Source organism: Populus nigra, chromosome 2, assembly GCF_951802175.1.
Source record: "Populus nigra chromosome 2, ddPopNigr1.1, whole genome shotgun sequence".
Taxonomy (NCBI): Eukaryota; Viridiplantae; Streptophyta; class Magnoliopsida; order Malpighiales; family Salicaceae; genus Populus; species Populus nigra.
The window spans coordinates 39,000,797-39,022,978 of NC_084853.1; the positions used below are offsets into that span (position 1 = coordinate 39,000,797).

A 22,182-nucleotide genomic window follows, 5' to 3' on the forward strand; every position below is an offset into this window, starting at 1 on the left:
AAGAATTTCATTCAGAAATGTATCAAAATAATAAATTTTTTATTTTTAACATCAACACATCAAAACGATTTATAAACATAAAAAAATTAATTTTAAGTAAAATTAAATTAAATTTTAGGAAACTTTCTTTTGGACTGCACTCCCAAACAGGAGCTAAGATAATCATGCTAACTAACTTAGTCACAACACATAGATATTACTAATTACATGACTCGCGTGATGCCGTGAATTAATTTTTTTTATATATAAATAAAATTTAAAAATTAAAATTTAAAAATGTCAGGTTTTTTTGTAAAGCTATATCAAAGAGTATTAGGTTTGACCGCAACGCTTGACCAAAAAATAATATTTATAATATTAGTAATAATATTAAACTTGCATGACTTAAGTTTAAGTGAATTTGGCTGCAACACCAGACCTAATAACCTTGGATGTGGGTCTGATTGCAAGGTCGTGTCATAAAAGTATGATAATTAAAAAAATTAATAAAAAATAAAAAAACAAAGAAAAAAATCAACATGAAGAAAAAGAAAAAAAATCTGAATTAACTAAATTGACCCTTCAAACCTAGGATTCACGTCATGAAAGTTTGATAACTAAATAGAAAAAAAAAATTAACGGGTTAACTGGGTTAAACCATCAAACCAGGTTAACCCGTTAAGTCCGGGATACGTGTCATGAAAGTCTGATAATTAAATAGAAAGAAATTTAACATTAACAAACTAAACTAAATTAAAAAATTAATTAAAAAGTAAAAAATAAAATTCCGGGTTAACCGGTCAAACTCGGGATCTATATCATGAAAATCTGATAACTAAATAAAAAAATAACATTAACAAACTAAATTAAAAAAAATATTAAAAGAAAAAAACACAAAGAATAAAACAACAAAATAAAATAAAAACAACAAAAAAATAAAATAAAAATTAAAAAAATAGATCAGAGTATTTTAGTATATGTTATTATTATTATATTATTACAAGTATAATTATAAGTTATAAGTTATATTATTATAATTATAATTATAATCTATAAGATTTGGCACACGTCTTTTAGAGTATTACTTGATAAAACAATTACAAAAAATAAAAATAAAAAATAGTTAGTGGAGGTTTAGAGAAAAATCAAAATGAGTCAGAAGGACTAATTTATAAAGTTTCCAACTTGAAGCATGGAGTTACAATAACGTTGAAAACCAAGTACCTAAATAATAACTTACCAGTTAAAAACGGAAAAAGAACATTTCCCAAGCTAATAGAAAGCGAAACAGCATGCCGAAGAACACGTTTTTGAATGGAGCATTATTGCATATAAGGAAAGAGGAAACCAGAGAGAAAGAGAGGGAAGGACGGAGAGGGGCCGCCGTGCTTGTTCACTTTTTTTCTGCCTCTCGCGTCCCTTCAGAGCCTCGAAGCTTTCTTGTTTTTTTTGCACAGCTTCTCTGGATCTCTGAAGGAATCCACCCGTTTTTTCTTCATTTTTAGTCCTCCTGCTGCCTTTCCCTCTCTTCACGAGGCTTCTCTCTCACGAAGGTACTTGCTCCTTTGCTCATATCGTTATTGATTTTTTCACTGTTTCAATTGTTAATCCGTTTCTCTGCTACATTGTCTCATTGGTTTGGTAAAGAGTTTGTTGTTTTTTTTTTTTTTTTGTAGATAGATTGATAGAGTTGCTGAATATTAATCTCTCAATTAACAGAGAAAATTCTTTGATTTGTCGACTCGAAAAAACATTTGATCGGAGAGCAAATTTGGAACAATACATTATGGCAAACACACTACATTTTTCTGCTACTCTTCAAGCTGCTGCCTCCCCTGTTTTCTCCAAGAGGATGAATAAAATGCATTCCCAATCTTTACGCGTCCAGATGGTTAATTATAATTCCGAGGCTACAAATTTGGCACTGTCTAGAAGTAATAGGGTTTTGAAAGTGAGTTGTGAGGCAGCCAGTGTTGATGTACTTGAAATGAACAAAACCGATAATCAAGCCAAGACGCAGCTAACATGTGTGATGAAGTTCGGTGGTTCTTCGCTGGCCTCTGCTGAAAGGATGAGAGAGGTGGCTGAACTTATTCTTAGCTTTCGAAACGAGAGGCCTGTCATTGTTCTCTCTGCCATGGGAAAGACAACTAACAAACTTTTGCTGGTATGACTGCTTTCACTTTGCTTTCCTGTCTCTGTTTTTTTTTCAGGGCCAAAAAGGAGTTATAATTGTCAACTTAATTATAGGCTGGAGAAAAGGCTGTTAGTTGTGGTGTTACCAATGTAGACAGTATTGAAGAGCTCAGTATCATTAAGGAATTGCATCTCCGGTGAGGATTCTACTCCTCTTTCTTTTTATTTTTATTTTGTTCCCGGAGCCATAAAATTCAATTGAAGTTGTTCTATCTTACCAGGACTGCGAAGGAATTGGGAGTAGACGAGTCGGTTATTGCTAGTGAGTATCTATTCGCAGCCGAGAAGGCTTATGCAAGTTCCTCTACTTTTTAGTAATATATATGCATTGATGTGTTCCGTAATTTACAATATAGAATGAAACTGTTTGTCTCATTACAAAGCCAACGATGCTAGGACTTGTGCAATTTCCTGTATCAGCTCTTCATCTCATGGACAAGGGGAAACCTCTTATACATACTCCTTTCGCAGAACACCTGGAGGAATTAGAGCAGCTTTTGAAGGGAATTGCTATGATGAAAGAGCTGACTCCACGCACAAAAGACTACCTGGTTTCATTTGGGGAGTGCATGTCCACGAGGATTTTTGCAGCATATATGAATAAAATCGGTGCAAAAGCTCGCCAAGTAAGTGGTTTACTTTCTTCTTTCTCTGGTTTTTTTTTTTTTTAAAAAAAAAACCATCTTAATCTGATTCTTAGATTTCTCCCTGAGCTGCTTATCGAGTCCACATGTCCACAACGGCACCATGATTTATTAAATCAAACACCCGTTGATACCCATTTGCTATAATTTTTTACCCACTAATCATTCAGCCACACTGAACAGCAGCAGAACAATTTGTTCGGGATCTGATTATACTTTATTCCACTTTATATCAATTACAAACATGTTCTTATTAGATTTTGGATAGAGAACACAGGGAGAGGAGGTAGACGGACAGACAGCTTGGTAGAAATTTTATATGTTTTATTGATCAAACGGATGGCATTATCTATCATAAATAAAGGGGCTGCATGACACCAGCTAATTTTTTAAATTTAAGATTTTCTCAGTTAATGACGTTTGATTATATGGTAGGATAGGCTTTAACAATCATATTGTAGGATAGGCATTATCCAATACAATAAATTACCAATCACAGTTGTGTCATATTGTGACACAAAGGAAAAAAATGTTTGATCAATTGTGTGAGCAATTAAAAGTTTTAAGGGTTTGCAATGTCATATGTCTTTCAACTTCAGTCATCAAGTTTTAATACAGTTTCTAAACCTTTTATAGTTTTTTTTAATGGAACAACTGTACTTGGTAGTAATCAAGAAAAAGACCTCCAATGAGGAATGGAGCCATTGCTCAAAGCTGCTCAACATCTCTTCTGAACAATTCAGAATGGTAATTTTACTTCCTTGTAAAATATCCAGATTGTTAATACACGGACAGCAGTTGGATCAAAGATGAGATGAGATCCATAATATCTTTCTAATGAAGATTTGATGTCTTTTAGATGGAGAAAGTGAAGATAAAAAGTGCATTGCAGCACTGCAGTCATTTTCTTAATAACAATAAAGTGCACCTATTGTGTTACTATTTTGGGATTTTTACTGTGAAATAAACACTATCCCTGATTACAGCATTATAATGTATTGTATTTCCCTCCTTTTTTGCAGTATGATGCTTTCAAAATTGGTTTTATCACCACAGATGACTTCACGAATGCAGACATTCTAGAAGCAACTTATCCAGCTGTGGCACAGAGTTTGCATGGAGATTGGACTAGAGATCCTGCAATTCCCATTATTACCGGCTTCCTTGGAAAGGTCTTTCCACCAACTAATTGCTCGGGACACCTTGTTTGGGAAATTAATGAACTCCTTATAGGAGAGAGTTTATGGAAAGCTTCATTGATATATGTTTTTTTTTCCTTTTTTGATATTTCTAATTGCAGGGCTGGCGATCTTGTGCTATTACTACGTTAGGCCGTGGTGGCAGTGATTTGACGGCCACAACAATTGGAAAAGCATTAGGTTTGCGAGAGATTCAGGTAACTGCAGACACTGGAAGTTCGCAATAGATAGCACAGCTCCAAGGAATTTTGCCATAATTTCCCATCCTAAATACCACAAACCGAGTCAATTTAAGTCGTTGTTTGTTTTCGAAGTCAAAGTTGAAATAATATTTAAAGCTGAAGTAAGCAAGATGACTGTTACAAACACAAGATCCGGTGCAAAACCTGAGCACCATTACAACACTGTTCTAAGACCCAAGAATAGACTCTGGTGGCTGCCACATGAAATAGCAGCAAGAAGCAAGATAATTCATATTTTTCCTCCACAAAAAACTCCTGCCACCGTCATTACCCCCGTGTTTCATCACTTCTCAGCCTGATCTTCACTAGCTCTAGCTTTCCTAAAACTCCAATATGATTCAATCATCTTCTCAAACCAACAACACTGCCATCATTTTCGTCACCAAGATCACTAGAGCCTTAATACTACAGCCTAATCTACCAGCAAACACAAACCCCAATAAACCTACACAACCCTTTGCAGGTAGTCAATACCAACAACTATGTCCCCATAATCTAGCCCTTGAAAACCATAAAACTACCAATCCAACCAACAACACCACTCCCAGACAACAAACACGGCCACTCAAACCACCATGACCGTTTCCTAAAGCATCATATCCAGTAAAACAAGGAAGATATCTCACCACCTCCACCACCACAACCTGAGACTCCACCAGCTTCACTGCCACACCACTACCAGTCAAATTGTCAAAGCATCACTACCTCCAGCAAACCCAAATGGACAACAAAGATGGTTTTTTGCAAGCAAGAGAAGGAGAAAAAGTAGCAAACTCAGATACGAGCAGAAGGATAGGAAACCCAGATCTAAAGAATACTTCAAAATTATGACAGAAAGTGAAAGAGAGAGGAAAATGGAGAAAAAGAGGGAGAGAATCCAACTAGGAACTAATATTCACTGTTTCTCCCTAATCCATACAGATACTGTGAAAAGATAGTTGTGTTTCAACTGTGTGTACTTGCTTGGCAATGTTCTTTCTTCTGATTTTTTGCAACTCTCTTTCTTCATCCATGAGTGCATTTATTAATGAAATGTAAGCATGCAAGAAATTGCTTTTTCTAGAAAATATAGAACTGTGCTGAAGTTCATAAAAGCTTATCGAGTGCATTTCTGTAGAAATTCCATTTTTCAATTGAAATCAGACTAATAATTTTTTTTTAAAAAAATCTACTGTAGGTGTGGAAGGATGTTGATGGTGTTTTGACATGTGATCCTCATATATATCCACATGCTGAACCTGTGCCATACTTGACATTTGATGAGGCAGCGGAACTAGCATATTTTGGTGCTCAGGTATCATAATTTTATGGTTGTGACATAGTCGAGCATGAGTGTGAAACTTACAATTCTTGCATGGTTGATTTATGATTAAAATTTAAATGTCTTGTACAAACCATACACGAGTAATGAATCTTTACACTTCCTTCCCTTTCCCTGTTTTTTTTTTTTTAATATTTTTTTTAAATGACCTCAATTTGGTTATTGTTGACAAGCTTCCTAACCATACAATTTCCCCCCCTTAATTTGCATGCTTTTCACTAGTTACTTTATTGATCACAGTCAAGCTGGAGTTTAATAACAAGTAATAACTAGTCTATTTATGAAGCTCCAAATGTTAACATGAGCAAACGGCCAAAGTAACCATGTCTTCTCTAACCTTTTTATTTGTACCTTTCTGCAGGTCTTGCATCCACAATCCATGAGACCTGCTAGGGAGGGTGATATTCCAGTTAGGGTTAAAAATTCTTACAATTCGAATGCTCCTGGGACTCTCATCACCAGGACACGAGATATGAGTAAGGTTTGTATTAGATGATGCTAAATGATTGCAATGTGAAGAACTTAAAATAAAATTATTCTTTTCTTTGTCCTAATTACAGGCAGTACTAACTAGCATTGTTTTGAAACGGAATGTTACTATGTTGGATATTGTTAGCACCCGCATGCTTGGCCAATTTGGTTTTCTTGCTAAGGTTCGCAGCTAAAATCTGTTTCTAATCCTCTTGCCCCCATTGATCCCAGATGTTTCAATTTTCTTATCCCTAATAAATTTTATCCATTTAGGTGTTTTCGATCTTTGAAGATTTAGGAATATCAGTAGACGTTGTGGCTACTAGCGAAGTCAGCATCTCCTTGACACTCGATCCATCAAAGCTTTGGAGCAGAGAGCTGATTCAGCAGGCAAGCGTATGGCATCTTTTATTTGTTATGATTTGTTTTTTTACAGTCTGTATTTTGGTATTTATTTTCCAGCAGAATATTTTATTCATGTCTACTTTTGGCATTCGATCTCATCTGTTAATGTACCTTCCTTTAACAGGAACTCGACCATGTTGTGGAAGAGCTTGAGAAAATTGCTGTGGTCAATATCCTGCAGCATAGATCAATAATCTCTCTCATTGGGAATGTCCAGAGGTCCTCTCTGATATTAGAGAAGGTGATCCATTGCACTTTTCTTATTAGTTAAGACTGGTTTTCTGAAAACTTGTTTCTTCTTAGGGTGAAAAAAGGCATCGCTTTTTCCTCCTAGTCCCTAACTACAAAATCTAATCATCTATTTTACTTTTGTTCAGTGATGAGAATCCTGTCTCTTCTGTAGGAACTTTTAGTTTTTGTTCCTTGCACTCTCCAGAAACTAACATGTTAGGTTAGTGGATCATGGTAAATGCTGTGTTTTCATTGATAAAACCCTCTATCTTGATTGAACGAGGACCAGCTGCAACTTCAAAATGATGACCTTGTGGGATAATTTTTTATAAAAAAGCTTTTCCGTCATATTCACTATTTTCAAAACCAGAACTTAGCAGGAATCTTACGACCTGGAAGGAAGTTTCAAGGGAGACCTGAGTATTATATTTAAGCATAGTGTTATGCAACAACTGTTTTCCCAATATATTTTCCATCAGTGTTGGGACTGTTGTGGTGAAGGATTTTAAGCTCCTCTGTCTATTTATTTGCTCATTCATTTCTTGTTCATTTACCGGATATATGTTATGGCAGGTCTTCAATGTTCTTCATATCAAAGGAATCAACGTTCAGATGATATCACAGGGTGCTTCAAAGGTATCACACCTATACTATGGTTTCCCCTGCATGCCTTATTTTCAGTATGTACCATGTATGGAACTTTACAGCTTCGGAACCGAGAATAGGCTTTTGTGAGCACCCTTCTTGGACGCTATATGCCTTAGAAGGATCCAGATGGCTCCTTATCTTGGGGTGCTCACTATTCCTGGGGCTCGGATGCTTCTTAGCAATTTGTTGACTGTCACGACAAGTAACTCACCTTTGGCTTTCACTTACCAGGTTAATATCTCATTAATTGTGAATGATGATGAAGCAGAGCAGTGTGTCAGGAGTCTCCACTCAGCTTTCTTTGAAACCGACGTCTCTGAATTAGATGGGAAGTGTGTATCTGATAATGGTTCAGTTCAGCTTCGAAGTGAAGAATAATTTAAGTTCTTATCAGCAAGATCTTAGCTGGTAATGGTGGTTGATTTGTCTGGTACGTTTGTGTTTTTGTTTTCTGGTCCGAAGATAGGCACTGCATCCACACTCACGGCATCCTGGAATTTATTGCTTTTGATACAGCCATCTCATCGTGTAATTGAGTAGTTATTTACTAATCTTTGTAGTTTATCAAAACTGATTATGTAGAGAAATTTTAAGTGATAATTTTTAAGAGAGGCACAAGAAAGAGAGAATAAAAAAATTCCTTGTATTGATACTTGTAAATTATGACACCAAGTCAAAGGCCCTACGGTTAAATATATTATTTTTGATAACCTATTCACTTTGATCTAACCGTTGGGTTATTTTTTTTTATTTTAAAAAAATCAATACTTATCCAATCGGTCCAATAAATTGGGTTGTTGGTTATCAAATTTGACAAGTGTTTGTTTTTATGATGTAATTGAATATCGGATTGTCAAAGTGTTTTTTAAGTAGTTTTTTTGTATTAAAAAAATTAAATTGATAGTTTTTAGTTCTTTTTTAATTTTTGTGATATGTTAATATAAAAAAATATATTATCTTAGCAATTAAAAAACACCATTAAAATTACTTTGGATTGCATTACTAAATAAATATTTGACATCGTGCTTTTTTTTATCTGGTTCAAGTATAACAACACCGGTTTCAAGTTAAATAATTCTAATTTTTAATAATTAAAAAAATATTTTAATATAATTTAATAGAGTTAGAAAACTTAGCTCAATCTGATAAACTGATCCTAAACTTAGGTAACTCGCGGTCTTGATCGAGTTTTAATTAGGCAAAAACTTGGCCTTGTAATTGGACCAATCAAATATGAACAACTTGTTAGGTCAACCTAAAATCTAGAAAACTGGGTGTAATTCAGGTAAGATTTAAATTTTTTTATATAATGTTTTTAATAAAACTCAAAAAATATAAAATTAATTTATAAATATTTAGTTTTACATATTTTTTTATAGTTTATATTTATATAAATTATTTTTTAATTTTTTGATATGAGATATATATAATGTTTATTAATTTTATAATGTAGGATAATTATATATAACTTACATCAACTTCAACATGTATTATTTTTTTAACGTTTTGATATAAAATAATTATATATAGGTTTCATTTATATAAACTGATTTTCGACTTTTTGATATAGAATAATTATAATTTACTTCAAGGTTTTTTTTTTATATATAACTTAGGTTTACATGTATTGTTTTAAAAATATTTATACATGATATTAAAATTTTTAATATATTTTTTAATTTTATCAGATTTATCATGATGACTTAGAATCCAATTTCTTAGACGAATCAACCCGGATGAAGCTTAATAAATTTGAAATTTAATTCTAAAAAAATACAACTTGGTAATAGCAAAACAAAAGGTACGTGGAAGGAACAACCTTTTAATTTATAGACGGGCACCGCCTAGGATTCGTTTCTGCAACCCGATCCCATAAATACCCGAACTCGAACCCGCACCGTTGTATAAAAATCCAAACCCGTATCTTGCCAGCACACTATAAAATCAAAACACGTCATTTTCTCGTTAGGGTTTCAGGAAAAAAAAACCCAGCAGCCATGGCTTGCACCATCGACTTTCGTCGCCTCGACGAAGGCTTTGGTGGCAAAACTTACAAGCGTAAACGCGAAGAAGAAGCACTTCAATTAACCGCAACCGCAACCACCGATGCATCGATGGAGATTGACGCACCGGCGGCAAAGCGAACGGCTATACCTTCATCGGATAATCCAGAGAAGCCGGTTGCCGTGGGAAAGCCGACATACGATGGGGTGATAGCAGGGAAGGTGTCGGGACGCAAGTGGAAGCAACCAAGGAAACAGAGAGCGTCGGCGAAGCACGTGAGTAAGAAGGGCACGAGATACGAGGACAGGGAAAGAGAGAAAGAGATAAAGAAAGCGTACACTGAGAGGAAGAATGAGCTGAAGGAGGAGATTAGGAAGAATAAAGTGGAGAAGAGAAAGATGAGAGAAGAGAGAGAGAAGAGGAAGCAGGAGAATATATTGAGGTCTGGTACCAAGTTGCAGAAGATTACTAATCCAAAAACTCTCAAGAAGATTGCCAAGTCTAAGGATAGGAAGTTGCTTAAGGTTGTTCCCGATGATCTTGTTAACAAGAAAAGGAAGAATTCTAACAAGGAGGATTAGTGTTTTTTTTCCTGGGTTTTTATGTTAAATCTCTTCTTACTATTTAAGTTATCTTGGATTTAAAGCAAGATTTTTTTAATAGTTCTGGTGTTCAATTCTATTGTGAGCATTGAATGGGAATGCTTACTGTATCCTTTAAGATTTGGAAATTGCACCACAAAATAGAATTCTTGCTTGCTAAAAAAAAAACATAGAGAATGAAGATACATATGTTCTTTTCATTTGGGGGATGACAGAGTTCTGTATACGATTGTATCTGCTATCTACAATGTTTCTTGCCCTTGAGGATGAGGGTAGCAAGTTAACCCATCCTGCATTTTCTGGTTTAACAAAATTACATGACATGAGACTATTTGTAAAAGAAGGCAGCATCAAGAACAAGAACAATTATACAGGGAGGCCAGGACTTGGTGGGACAACTGTGGGCTGATCTCCATGGTGCTGGTTCCCAATTCCCCCTTTATTGTGTAGCACTGTAGCTGTTAGTTTGTTGCTTTTGGGCTCAGTGCGCCTGTATTCACCCAGAGAAGGGCATCAGTTGTAGTCATGATACCAGCTCCGGTTGTAGAATCGGTGCTTTCTGAATGCTGACTTCCTTCACATGTATAGTTCATTTCTTCTGGCTCATGATAAGCTGCAAGGAATGGAGAATAGGAACCTGATAGAGATGAAAAATTTTCTATGGCTGCATTCAAGGAGGGGGTTTCCCCTCCAAAAGAATCCGCTCTTTCTTGAAAAGTACCATTGTTTGAGCGGTCCTTGAGAAAGGGAAATGAAACTCTCCAATTCCCAGTCAATATTCCAATAATCCCTGCAAGAGCAAAACCCATCTCTAAAATGATGGAACCTGTTTGAATCCCTTACTGTAATTTCCCTCCCTACAGTTTTTGAGATCTCGTTGATTGCAGCATGGCTGTCTGTACAAGCTCACAAGTTCCTCACCACCAGGATCGGCGCTCCCTCTGGGGTACTGATCAGTGCAACGCTATTGCTGAGCGTTCACGGTGATATTTAAGAGAGTCAATTTTTCTTTCGTCATCCACATTCTGATGGGCACAATGGGCACAACTGGTATCAGGCTTGGACAAAAAAAAAAAAAATTAGAGAAACCACGTGGCCAATTTAAAATTCACGCAAAAATTCATTGGAATCCAAAAATTTATTTTGTTTATTTTTTAATCTTTAACTCCAAATTTAAATATGGATGACCTAATCTTGAATGACATTCAAAAAGATTTTCAAGACTAAACCTTGGAATTAAGACAAAACATAATGAACATTCTTACTCTTACCGAATATGAGCCTGTCCAAATATAATTATTATGTGCAGAAATGGACTCCAAATATTTCCAATGGGAAGTTTGTTAACTAATCACCCATGCTTATTATCAATGGGTGGAACACGTAATGACCATCCAAGCTTTTTCTTTTTTCTTTTTTCTTTTGCCTTGAATCGCCATTTCTTGCACTTTCTTCTTCTTCTGGTACAATTTGTTACACTCTGCAAACCCAAAATTCGTTCAAGAAAAAGTAATAACCATCAAGCAATCAGCTTCTTCATACTTGCATGCAAGAGGTCATAGATATTACTGAAACTGATTTCTCTAGGAGAAAAGGCCTTGTCAACAAACAAATATATATAAACTTGCATGTATTATGAGCTAAGGTCATGCGGCTATATATTATAATATATATACATTCAAATACAGAAAAAGAAGAAAGAAAACGTCCTAGTTTTTCTGGACAACGTTCCTGTAATCTCTTGTAATAGACTCCCCTCTGATATTCTGCCCCGCAGAATTCTCCCCCGAGATCATCACATGCCTCAGCGCAGAAAACCCCTGTAGAAACAATCGTGCTCATATAGATTAGAACGTTCTTTAGTGCAAGACTTTAATAATTACGTACGTCTTTGCATCGTTGTACACAAGATACTCTCTCTCAATGTTATATGAAGTTCATTTCTTGCCTCCTCAACCTGGAGCCGTACTTCTGGAAACATGTCAGCCAAACAGGCATCTCCACCAATTATCTCACAAGCCTCTGCTGGAAACACGCTCAGAAACAAACCCTTTTGTTTAGGAGTAGTAGATTATCTAAATTAAAGAAGTTGAATGAAATGAAGAGATTTATGATACAAAATTCAAGATTGAACGAAAAATGACTTACGAGATCACAGAACTGCAATCAACAGTGGTGGTGTCAGCGATTGCAGTAGTTGCTTTGATTGCAGAGGAACGGGAAGCAAGAGAAGCACCTACCTTTGGGGGTGTAAAGGTCTGCAGCTGGAATTAGTTCTTACGGGGTTTCAAAGGCAGCACAGGAGGTGCAATGAACAAAGCTGCCTGCATTTTGCTTGATAAATATTATTAGTGTGTGGTGTTGGTGTACGGATATGGATATGGTAATTCACTTCACTGATCATACAGACTCCGACTATCCTCCAAGTTTATAGGGCAGATACGCAAGAGCTAGATAATTGTGTGTTTTTGGACAGGCACCTCGGAGGTAATTTTTCTATGAATCTTTAGGATATTTCTCCTAATCATGCTAGGGAAAAAAATGCATGCTGCCTGGTCATTTGTTAGGATGACTTGATTGGTTCTCACTATTTTATGGACAATTTTATAATTTCATTTTTGATGAATAAATTCTTTGGCTTAACCAAAAAGAAGGGGTTGGAGGTAACAAATGCTTGTACAATGCATCCCCTTGAATAGAAAAGGGCATTTGCCTTTTTGGAGAATTCAATGTGTTCATTGGAAAATTTATAAGTGAATTCTGTGTAAAAAAAACATGAAGTTAATCTCAATGCAATGCGCTAAAGAGTTTTGCCATGAAAAAAACAAAAAAAAAAAAAAACACTACAATTGTAATGCAAAAAAGGGAAGGCATCTCCTAGCAAAATATACTGTAACACAAAAAGTAGAGACAGCACAATCAACAAGAGTAGGCAATTAGCATCCACAGTATATATAATACAAAATAAATTCGTTATAAAACAGCTGCTCAAGTCGTGTTTTTTTTTTTTAATAACAAATTTCAGCTCTATATGGACTCGTTAAAAAGATTGAAAAAAGGTACAGCTCAAACCACAGAAGTTATACGTTCTTGAGATGCTCCACAAAACTTTGGGTTAGAAACCACCATAGCTTACATCGTAGAATATAAATGTCAATCCCAACAAAGGAGTTAAGGAGATTTGACCCTTTACGCCATTTTCTGGATTTGGATAACTCTGCCTTTACATACCCCCTCAGGAAAGAATCCTCACAAAGCAACGTGCATGTGACCATTAAATCAGTAAAAACTCTCTCCTCTGCAGACGATGAAGCTGAGTAATCTAAAATGCCACTGATTCCAGAAATATTCAGTATGAAAATGAAATTCTGTGAGATTCCTTCAATGAAGTGATCAGACAAAATGCTCAATCAACAAATTCAATCTCCAAATCGTACATCTTCATTGCAGTTCCAAGGTGGCTCCCAGTAGAGGTCTGCTCTCGACCGAGGTTCAAAAAATACTGCCTTGCACCAACAAAATACATAGCTCATGCCTCGGATTTCAAGGAATGCCTGACGCATACTAAATCATCCAATCTGTTGCCATCCATTTTGTACAGAGACACACCTCCCATCTGAGCATAGTGATCCTGTGCTTCCTTTCTTAGACTTCCAAAAGGCATAACTTCCCATTTACTGTAATTTGAGTTTCTCCTCACATCACTCATGTCTGAAGATCCTGAGATAGGCCCACTGTTGTCAGGGTCCACCTTGCCCCACACCTTGCAACTTCCAAACTGTCCCGAATCAGCAGCCTGATTAACATGACCCCTCTTTAAGCGCAAAGCCGCAGCTTGAGCTCTGCTTATCATTTCTCGACTTGGCACATCTGACCAGTCTTGTGTCCTCTGGGCTCTCATGGGAGAGTGGATCCTAATGACCTGAAATGCATAAAACACATTCAAGATATATAGCTTAATGCATAAGCTATCATCAAGATGAATCGATGAGATACAACGTTTTTCTAGGGGAAAAAGGTAGTAGCCATACACCAAGGCACTCTAGGAGCTGGTAATATGCTCGTCCTTGAAGTGGATTATGCCCTTTCCTAGGCGTAGAGAAGTATCTTGTCCTATAAGAAATATAAAGATTATAGTTAGCACAAAACACAGCAAAAGGAAATATCACATCACAAATCTTCTATATATAATGCAGGATAATTTAAAATTTTTATGAGTACTAATAAGGGCTTGTATTTAGAAATTAGGATTTGTATATAAGTCTTGAGAGTTTTGATATTTGAAAAGAGTAAAGTTCCAATTACCATGTACAAACCATGGAATTCTAAGAATTCAACAAATTGTGATGTCAAACCACTATCTTCAATTAATTAAAGACAATTGCATATAAATACCTTCTAATTCCTTAAAGTAAAAATAAATAACTAACAATTTGATCCTTGTGTAAAAAAATGGCCCACAATATATTTGATTGGCTAGCATCAAAAGCGATGCGTCAATTTGATTACAAAATAAGAATTTAAAAATTTTCTGTCTATAAAATAGGTTTTCTTATATTGGGAGTCATTAATTACTTAAGGAAAAAAAAAAAAGACTCTTACCACCCGAGTGTTTCTTTCTCTATGGACATGTGAATGTTTGGCAATTAAATAAAAATTGCATACTAGATCCGGATAAATTAAAAAACATAAGCATAGACTATTAAAGTAGTTAGCATCACGATAAAAAATAAATAGCTAGCATCAACAAAAGGCCTATTTAAGATGACTTCTAGGAAAAATAATGGACATTAGCTTGGATTTTTTTTTTTAAAGGGCATGGAAACATAATGAAGACCTTCTCAAATAAAAAGAACAACAAAAAACAAAACATTATTAAGAATAATTTGATGGCATCTGTATTTGGAATGAGTTTCATTGAAGGAGGCTGAAGCGTTCAGCATCCTACATTGCCTTCATGCATAGTACAAATGTTACATTGTTGCAAACAAAACTCTCAACATAAAAATTATTTTTTTTTATAAAAATAATTTTTATTGAGGTTCACACACGCATAATTTAACAATAGACTAACCAATTACTGGGTTTCATATATTTATTTTCTCAAATAGGAAAAAAAAAATTATATCATTTTCTTTTAGTTTTCTTTTGTATATATTTTTTTATTATGTTATTCTTTTTAGAATATTGTAAGTTGATATTATCATCGATGTCAATCTATCATTCAATGTTGAGAAAAAAATAAACTAATGATTTTGGAAGAAATTAAGGATGATGCAAAATTATGAAACTTTGAAGGCAACATGTGCGTGCAAGCTTGCTTTGGAGAAATGGATATGAAGATGGAGATTAGAGTTAGGGAGAGGAAGATATTTATGAATAACAATTTTATCTCTATCTTAAAAAAGCAAACATATTAATTAACAATTAGTGTTATTTTTTATATATTATAAAAAGACACAAGGTTAACCTCTGAAAAGAACAGAGAGGTTAACAAAACATCTGAACAAAAAATAGAAGCTCAAACTTGAGGAATGAGTAGCAGATATTTAATGATTAAATTAATTAATCTTTTTCATCAAGCCCAAGAAAAGTATATGGTATTTTTTAATAAAGGTGAACAAAACCAGTCAAATGAAGTAAAGAGATAGATGATTTTATATTAGAGAGATTTTAAAAAAAATCTACTTTTAATAATCAATGATAACAATGATTTTAGTCAATTTATAGAGTTTTTTTTATAAGCAAAAGAATAAGACAAGAAGACATGAAAAGATTAGATATGACTGATTTATTTGTTATGAAACATAAGAATATGTTCAGAAATGTGATTAAGAAAATAAATAATAAAGAATTAAACCATGCTTAATTGCATTTATCACGTGATATGGATGCTTAATAAATAAATGATAATTATTAAACCATTAAGAGAAACTAAGGTCATAAAATTATGAAAAAAACTCAAATGAACACTAGATAAATTAAATAGAACGCAACAAAAAATCAACTTAAAATAGTTGACAATGAAGATTTTTTTGTAATATACATTTTGGATTTATATTGGAAGAAAAATGACAATTAAAGTGTGTACAAAGTAAATTATGAAGTTAAACTTGAATTTTTAAGGCTATCAAAACTATGTTGTAGAGACACCATACTAATAAAAATATGATAAGTTTAGTATAATTTGAGATTATTTATTATTTATAAAAACATTAAATATTATTATTTATATAACTATATATCATGATTTTATGCAAAACATTCTCGGGTATAATAGAGTATAAAGATATTTCTAAAAACAAACATTATTTACAATTAAATATTAAATTTATGATATGGTAAGAACTTAAGTGGTATGAGCAAATAAATATATTTTAAGAATTAGATTAGAATTATAAAGATATAGAATCATTAACTAGATTCAGAAACTAACTAAATATAATTGAAATTATTGATAAATAGTCTCTTCTATATTAGTATTTCTTTTTTCTACAGGGCTCCTATATGTTAGTATTCACTCATTTATGTAAAAGAAAATAAAATAAATCATGGACTATCATAAAAACTAGCATCATGTAAATATCAGGAAAACCATTTTTTTATTAAGGAAATACAAATGAAAGACGATAATGGGGGTGATGATGGAATTGCAAAATGGTGCGAAAGAACAAAAGAGACATTGTGATCTCAATGCACAATTGAGAACATATCATGATGCACTATTGAGAACATATCATGCAGACACAAGCCATGCAATTACCAAGAACACGACTATGAGAACTAAACTAACTAGCATGAGTAAAATAGAGAATTGGGAATTAAACTTACCATTCAGTGTAGCCTGGATCAACAGTGAAACCATATATGTCTACAATGTCACACATTGAAAGTGCTAGTTCAATAGTTTTCATTCCGGTTCCTTTGGCACCTCTGCGTAGCACAATTCCTTGGAAAAGATAAACAGGATTTGGAATAAGCTGAGGTGAAAATATTAAAAATGTGTTAGTATGCGTTCACAGTCTTGATCATGTAACCACCCACAATTAAAAAAATATATATTAATACATTTCCATGTGAAAAGGAATTGATAATGCAAATTTAAAGATATATATAGTAAGAAAAAGATAGTAATGAAATCAATCTAAAGTTTCTGGAGAACATGAATGTCATCTAATAAATGATGCTGGCTAACCTTTATTTAAGTATTCCAGCATTACAGAGAACACATATGAAACAGTTTCATCCACTTAGCCATCTACTGAGATGGAAACCATCTAATTAAATGGAAAATAGACAAAATTAGTGATTTCAGAGATGGTTGTTACCTTTATCATTGCGTTGAAGTCTCTGTGGGTTTGACTTTTGATTATAAGCACCTCATCAGCTGCAGTAGGAAAAGCCTATAAGTACTGTCTTTTAAAATTGTGTAGAACACACACAGCTGGAGAAGAGATTTATAGCATGTGGTTTTCCTGTGATCCTCAAAGCAATTTCTCTTGTCCACATTTGTCTTCCTTCCACTTAAGGAAAAATAAAAGAAAACACTATGTTTGTTCTTTTGCGAGTGACACAGGAGCTTTTAATTATTTGTTTTATTTCCACTTTATGTTTTATTTTAGTCAAGATTCATGTAACTATCATGTGACTTTTAAAAAATATTTGGATGGCTGGGATATGATGGTTAATTTCGAAGTTCAAATCATATATTTTAATGTAAACCTAGTATAAATAAGCTGCGAATGAAATTTAATGGCATTGTATTATTATATTTCACCCATAAACTACAGAAACTAAAGATTTTCTTAAACCCCATAAGTTATAATTCCCAGTTCCAACTTCTGTCCTACTTGTTTGTAGCTTTAACTCTGCTGATCTATTGCTGTTTTCTTCCCAGCCCTACATCAGCAAGCAATCATGAGACTTCAGCCTGTGTTCTCAAAGCCATTGTGGTTTTGTAGAGCTAATGAACCAATTAGCATAAACTAGATTTCAGTCATTCATTGAAAGCGTTTGAAGGATTTATGTACAAAGCAAATCCTGTGTGCTTCTTATGAAACATAACCACAGTAAGAGGCATTGCCCACATCTGATTGTGTCTTACATACAAATCCAACAAGAACGTCAACTACAGAAAAAAGGACTGTAGTGATTAATATGAATCAGTTGAGCATCAAAGTCATATGCCCTCATAAAACAAGATAAGAAGCACAATCCAACCAAGCATAACAAGTCAAAATATTTTCTAATAACCTCTGGAGATAACAGTTTCTTTTGGAGCATCAGAAAAAGACAAAAACTTACTCGATCCATTCAGGATCTTCACCATGTTAGCAGCAGCACCCCGAACCACAAGGCGAAAATCCCTCTTTAGCCCAACATGCTTGGCATATTTCTACATAGTATATGCAAATGCAAAATCAGAATTCATCAAAAGAATAAAGTGGGGAAAGCCACATATAGTGTATTATTGTTAAAACATATAAACGAGTAAACGATGAAACAATGCCACTGACTTGGATATAATCACAAGAGGGGAAAGAAAAGTTTCTTTAAGGATGAAACTGAAGAAACTATTCAATCCTTCACAACCACCCCCCCCCCAAAAAAAAAAAAAAAAAAAACTTTAGCATTTCCCATTTACCTCATTAACCGGAGCCTCATTGTCCCTTATAACAGCATCATGACTATCAATCTCAGCTCCAAACTCTGTCTTCAGGAGATCTCCCGAGTTTCCAACAACTGCACAAGTGTGAAACTGCCGGGGGTGAAAGGGAGGCTTTGCAGGAAGAATCACATTGAGATGGTCCTCGCAAAGAGCTCGATTGCTGCAGTTTTTAGCTCCCCTGGAATAGAACAAAAACAACCATCAGAAAAAGCTCCTCCAGCCAGAATTTGCAAAAAAATGAAACAACAATACAAAAATAAGCTAAAGATCATACAATTGAGCAATTCTTAAAGCTGCATAATCCAACCATCCATCAGGCCGAGTATCTAGATACTCCCTAGTGAGCACAGTCGTCATGTTCCGATACTGCACATTTAAGTATAGATTAGCGTTTCATGATTTCCCATAAAGTAGAATGAATAGAGCAGATACCGACAGAACGAGAACCTGTTCCCACAACAGAATGGCGTCACAAACATCGTAATTATACTCCAATGGTTCAAATTTTTTAAATTGCTGATTGTACTGCGATGACAACAAGAAGAAGAAGAGGAAATTTAGCAGGTTTTAACGTTAATCAAGGTAATAAAAAAATTGAGAGAAAGAAGCAGAAGCAGACCCAGGTGCTGTTAGTGCCTTGTGGAAACTTAAGAACCAATTTGCAATGATCCACTATACTCGCTGTTAGACCAAACCCTCTGTTCGCCTACATCATCATCATCATCATCTCAGATCTAACAATAACAGAACCAATCCGAATTTTAAAGAAATAAAAAAAACGCTAACCACGCATTGCTTAACAGAGGATTGGAAATCGGACAAAATCCGAATTTCTTTTTTGAAGTATTTATTGAGATCTGAGCTTCCATTATCACCTGCTATTATTATTTGTATACATATACATTAGGGTTTAATAATAATAATCAAGAAGATAAAAAAGAATGGAAATTTGAAAAGAAGAAGAGGAAGAAAAGCTACCAGTGAAGAAAGAGGATTGAATGATGAAAACAGCAAGAGAGAAAAACGCAGCAACGCAAACCAATTGCAGTATCGATGCTCTCTTGTTCTTCAGAGTTCTCATTTTATTTCCTATGGTTGAAAAATAGCCGAGTCTTGAAGATTCTCACTGTTTTTCGTTCAACTGAGAATTCAGAGAGGAAACGACTCCATAGCTAGGCACCAGTAAGCTATAGTCACCAAACTATGTCGTTTCATTTTGAACGCACCTATTCATGTATGTATGTGTATTGGATGTTTCTAGAGTGTAATTCTTTAGTCCCTCAAGTCTTAGTTTAATTATAAGTTAGTCTCGTGTGTTGATTTAACTCTTGTATATTTGGGATTAGTGATTCCGATTGGTGGATTTTCATCAATAAATCCATAGATTAGTCTCTTTAATATCATTAGTGATGGATTAACATATTTTATATATGTTATTTTTGTATAAATTTCATGTTTTAAAAAATATCAAAGACACAATGATAATCCAATATTAATTGCGCATGTGTTTTCACAAACTGTTAAACCTAACTTATCTGGACTCAGTATATATAGATGTAATTGATGATCTTTATTTATTTATGTTGTTACCTACCTTTTATCATATTATTAAATAAATCAAGATTTAACTTGATATTCGAATATTTTTTAAACATTTTTTAAAAAAATTTCAAGTTAAATAAAAATTGGTATGACATACAGTATCGCGCGGGTTGCTATTCTAATCTAATCTAAAAGCGGTTTTTATCCTATGGGATGTTTGAAAATGTAGTTGCGATTATTTTTCAAAATTATTTTTGACATCAACATATAAAAACACCAAAAAACAATTATTTTAAAGCAAAGAAAAAACTAAGATAAAAAGTTAATTTTTTTTCAAAAGCACGTTTGAAACGTAAAAAAAAACATGCTCTTAATACATGGCTGCCACCTTGCATCTTATGCTTACATATTCTATATTAAACAAAATTCTAAAACGCGTGGTGAATTCATTGTAGCAATAGACACAATTTATTGTGGATTGCTACAGTGAATTTACATTTGCATCCCTCGGTGGAAAAGTTAAAATGCTAGGATACAGGGGTTTATTGGTCTTTTTACGCTGACCTGCTGGTTATTAAAATATTGAACATGAGTATTATTATCTTTTCATATTATTTTGTATAGTAAAAATTGTAACATCTTCAAATTATAATATCATGAAATCTCAAACATTTCTTTACTAATGTTAAGTATTGAATAATATGTCTGAAATTATGGAAATTTTTTTTAAAAATTTTTTGGCAGAGTTTCCTTTATTTTTATTGATACCAAGTTATCGATAACATTTTTATTATATGTTATTGCAACTTTCATCTTGTAAAACTAGTTAATTTATAATTTTTCACCCAGATGGTTTACAAAAATACTCTTCTACCTCAAAAGTCAATGAAATTTAAACTCGTTGATTAAGGGTTTTTTTTTTTTACTTTGCACAAACTTTAAAAATAACTAAAATATTTTTTTGCCATTAAATAAGATAAGATAGCTTCAATACATTCAAGGATGTTTTTCAAGTGCCAACGTGTTTGTGGTGATTATGCTCTTTTTACAGCATATGTGATGTTATTGTTTGTTCAAAAAACAGCATTTAATCGTGTCACTAGAAGCGTCGTCATGTGCTCTCGCTTTAGGTGTGGAGCGTGTCGGTGGTGGTACAACAGTTTGTCGTCGATGGTCATTTTTTCTTCCTACTTTTATCTCTCTTCCAATTAAAGTACATGTTTGTCATTTTTTCTTTTTCTTTTTCAATTTTAGTCCTTATATTTTTTATTGTTTATTTTCATCCTTGAACCTTTTAGAAATGTTTTTAATGTTTTCAATTCAGTCTTTAAATTATAATTTGTCATGTATTATTTTTACTAAATCGGTCTTTATTCTTTTAATTTATCTTTTTTACCCTTGGATTTTTTGTTAAAGTTTTATTAGTATTTAATTTCATTATTCAATCAAAGTTTATGTTTTTTTTTTTCAATTTAGCCTTCATTATTTTGATTTTTTTTTCCTTATGTTAATTGTTTTTTTCTTTTCGATTTAACCCTGCAATTTAATTTTTAAATGCCCTTAAATTTATTTTTTATTTTGGTTTTCACCCTTATTTTTAATTAAATTTTATTATGTGGTTGTTTTTTTTCCTGGGTACATCTTTCGGTGTTTGATTTATTTAGAATTGGACTTCACAGTTTTTTATTTATTTTAATACTTCTAATTTAATGACACGGGTCACAAGTTTTAAGTGCTAATAGAGTTAGGAATTCTTGTTTTCCTTGTTATATTTTGCGATTTTATCATTTTACATTGTTTTAAAAAAATATTTTGTGGTTACCTTCATATTCTTTTTCTATCAGTTTGTCTCCATCTTATTATCCAAACAATGAGTTTTGCAAGATGTTTTATTTTGTGTTTAATTTATGCTGATTTTTTTATTTTATTGTACTCTATACAAGCAAGTTTTGTTTTGTACGAAAAATAGTTATTTTGAAATAATATTTCTTATATGTTCTGCTATCAATATTTTTTTCTTTTATTTTATC

General features: G+C 33.5%; 3 protein-coding genes and 1 pseudogene across 7 annotated transcripts; 2 read left to right on the forward strand and 2 right to left on the reverse strand.

Moving 5' to 3' along the window:
* The first annotated feature begins 1,274 nt into the window (after positions 1-1,274).
* On the forward strand, positions 1,275-8,054 carry LOC133681829 (aspartokinase 2, chloroplastic-like). Of its 4 annotated transcripts, none has more exons than XM_062104986.1 (14): positions 1,275-1,532; positions 1,656-2,146; positions 2,230-2,312; positions 2,397-2,437; positions 2,647-2,801; positions 3,842-3,991; positions 4,120-4,215; positions 5,438-5,554; positions 5,943-6,062; positions 6,142-6,234; positions 6,326-6,442; positions 6,582-6,698; positions 7,262-7,324; positions 7,568-8,054. In XM_062104986.1, exons 2-14 carry the CDS (start codon positions 1,766-1,768, stop codon positions 7,712-7,714), a joined length of 1,680 nt encoding a protein of 559 aa, XP_061960970.1. In that variant the 5' UTR covers positions 1,275-1,532; positions 1,656-1,765; the 3' UTR covers positions 7,715-8,054. The 4 variants fall into 4 exon arrangements, with proteins under 4 accessions (XP_061960970.1, XP_061960967.1, XP_061960969.1 ...); XM_062104983.1 differs by having other exon boundaries at positions 1,276-1,532; positions 6,326-6,448; XM_062104985.1 differs by having other exon boundaries at positions 1,276-1,532; positions 1,660-2,146; positions 6,326-6,448.
* Positions 8,055-9,282: 1,228 nt separating this feature from the next.
* LOC133681907 (uncharacterized) lies at positions 9,283-10,002 on the forward strand. The gene has a single exon (XM_062105100.1). It carries the CDS (start codon positions 9,334-9,336, stop codon positions 9,919-9,921), a length of 588 nt encoding a protein of 195 aa, XP_061961084.1. The 5' UTR covers positions 9,283-9,333; the 3' UTR covers positions 9,922-10,002.
* A 401-nt stretch (positions 10,003-10,403) lies between these two features.
* Positions 10,404-12,272, reverse strand: LOC133682964 (light-regulated protein 1, chloroplastic-like; annotated as a pseudogene).
* Positions 12,273-12,817: 545 nt separating this feature from the next.
* Positions 12,818-19,827, reverse strand: LOC133682819 (sialyltransferase-like protein 1). Of its 2 annotated transcripts, none has more exons than XM_062106350.1 (11): positions 19,589-19,827; positions 19,397-19,485; positions 19,230-19,316; positions 19,058-19,135; positions 18,885-18,976; positions 18,587-18,788; positions 18,247-18,337; positions 17,271-17,329; positions 16,774-16,922; positions 13,974-14,055; positions 12,818-13,864 (listed from the first exon to the last, which is right to left on the reverse strand). In XM_062106350.1, the coding sequence occupies exons 1-11, from the start codon at positions 19,689-19,691 to the stop codon at positions 13,472-13,474; spliced, it is 1,425 nt and encodes a 474-aa protein (XP_061962334.1). In that variant the 5' UTR covers positions 19,692-19,827; the 3' UTR covers positions 12,818-13,471. The 2 variants fall into 2 exon arrangements, with proteins under 2 accessions (XP_061962334.1, XP_061962333.1); XM_062106349.1 differs by having other exon boundaries at positions 19,397-19,488.
* Positions 19,828-22,182: the final 2,355 nt, after the last annotated feature.

What these genes read in the sequence shown, in the direction of transcription:
- LOC133681829 (XM_062104983.1), top strand. Translation starts at nt 1,766, where the DNA reads ATGGCAAACACACTACATTTTTCTGCTACTCTTCAAGCTGCTGCCTCC. An exon ending in CAACTAACAAACTTTTGCTG is followed by an intron (nt 2,147 to 2,229) that starts GTATGACTGCTT and finishes ACTTAATTATAG; the next exon opens with GCTGGAGAAAAGGCTGTTAG. An exon ending in CCTCTCTGATATTAGAGAAG is followed by an intron (nt 6,699 to 7,261) that starts GTGATCCATTGC and finishes ATGTTATGGCAG; the next exon opens with GTCTTCAATGTTCTTCATAT.
- LOC133681907 (XM_062105100.1), top strand. Translation starts at nt 9,334, where the DNA reads ATGGCTTGCACCATCGACTTTCGTCGCCTCGACGAAGGCTTTGGTGGC.
- LOC133682819 (XM_062106349.1), bottom strand. Translation starts at nt 19,691, where the DNA reads ATGAGAACTCTGAAGAACAAGAGAGCATCGATACTGCAATTGGTTTGC. An exon ending in CCATTCTGTTGTGGGAACAG is followed by an intron (nt 18,977 to 19,057) that starts GTTCTCGTTCTG and finishes TTAAATGTGCAG; the next exon opens with TATCGGAACATGACGACTGT. An exon ending in GAAGATCCTGAATGGATCGA is followed by an intron (nt 17,330 to 18,246) that starts GTAAGTTTTTGT and finishes TTCCTACTGCAG; the next exon opens with CTGATGAGGTGCTTATAATC.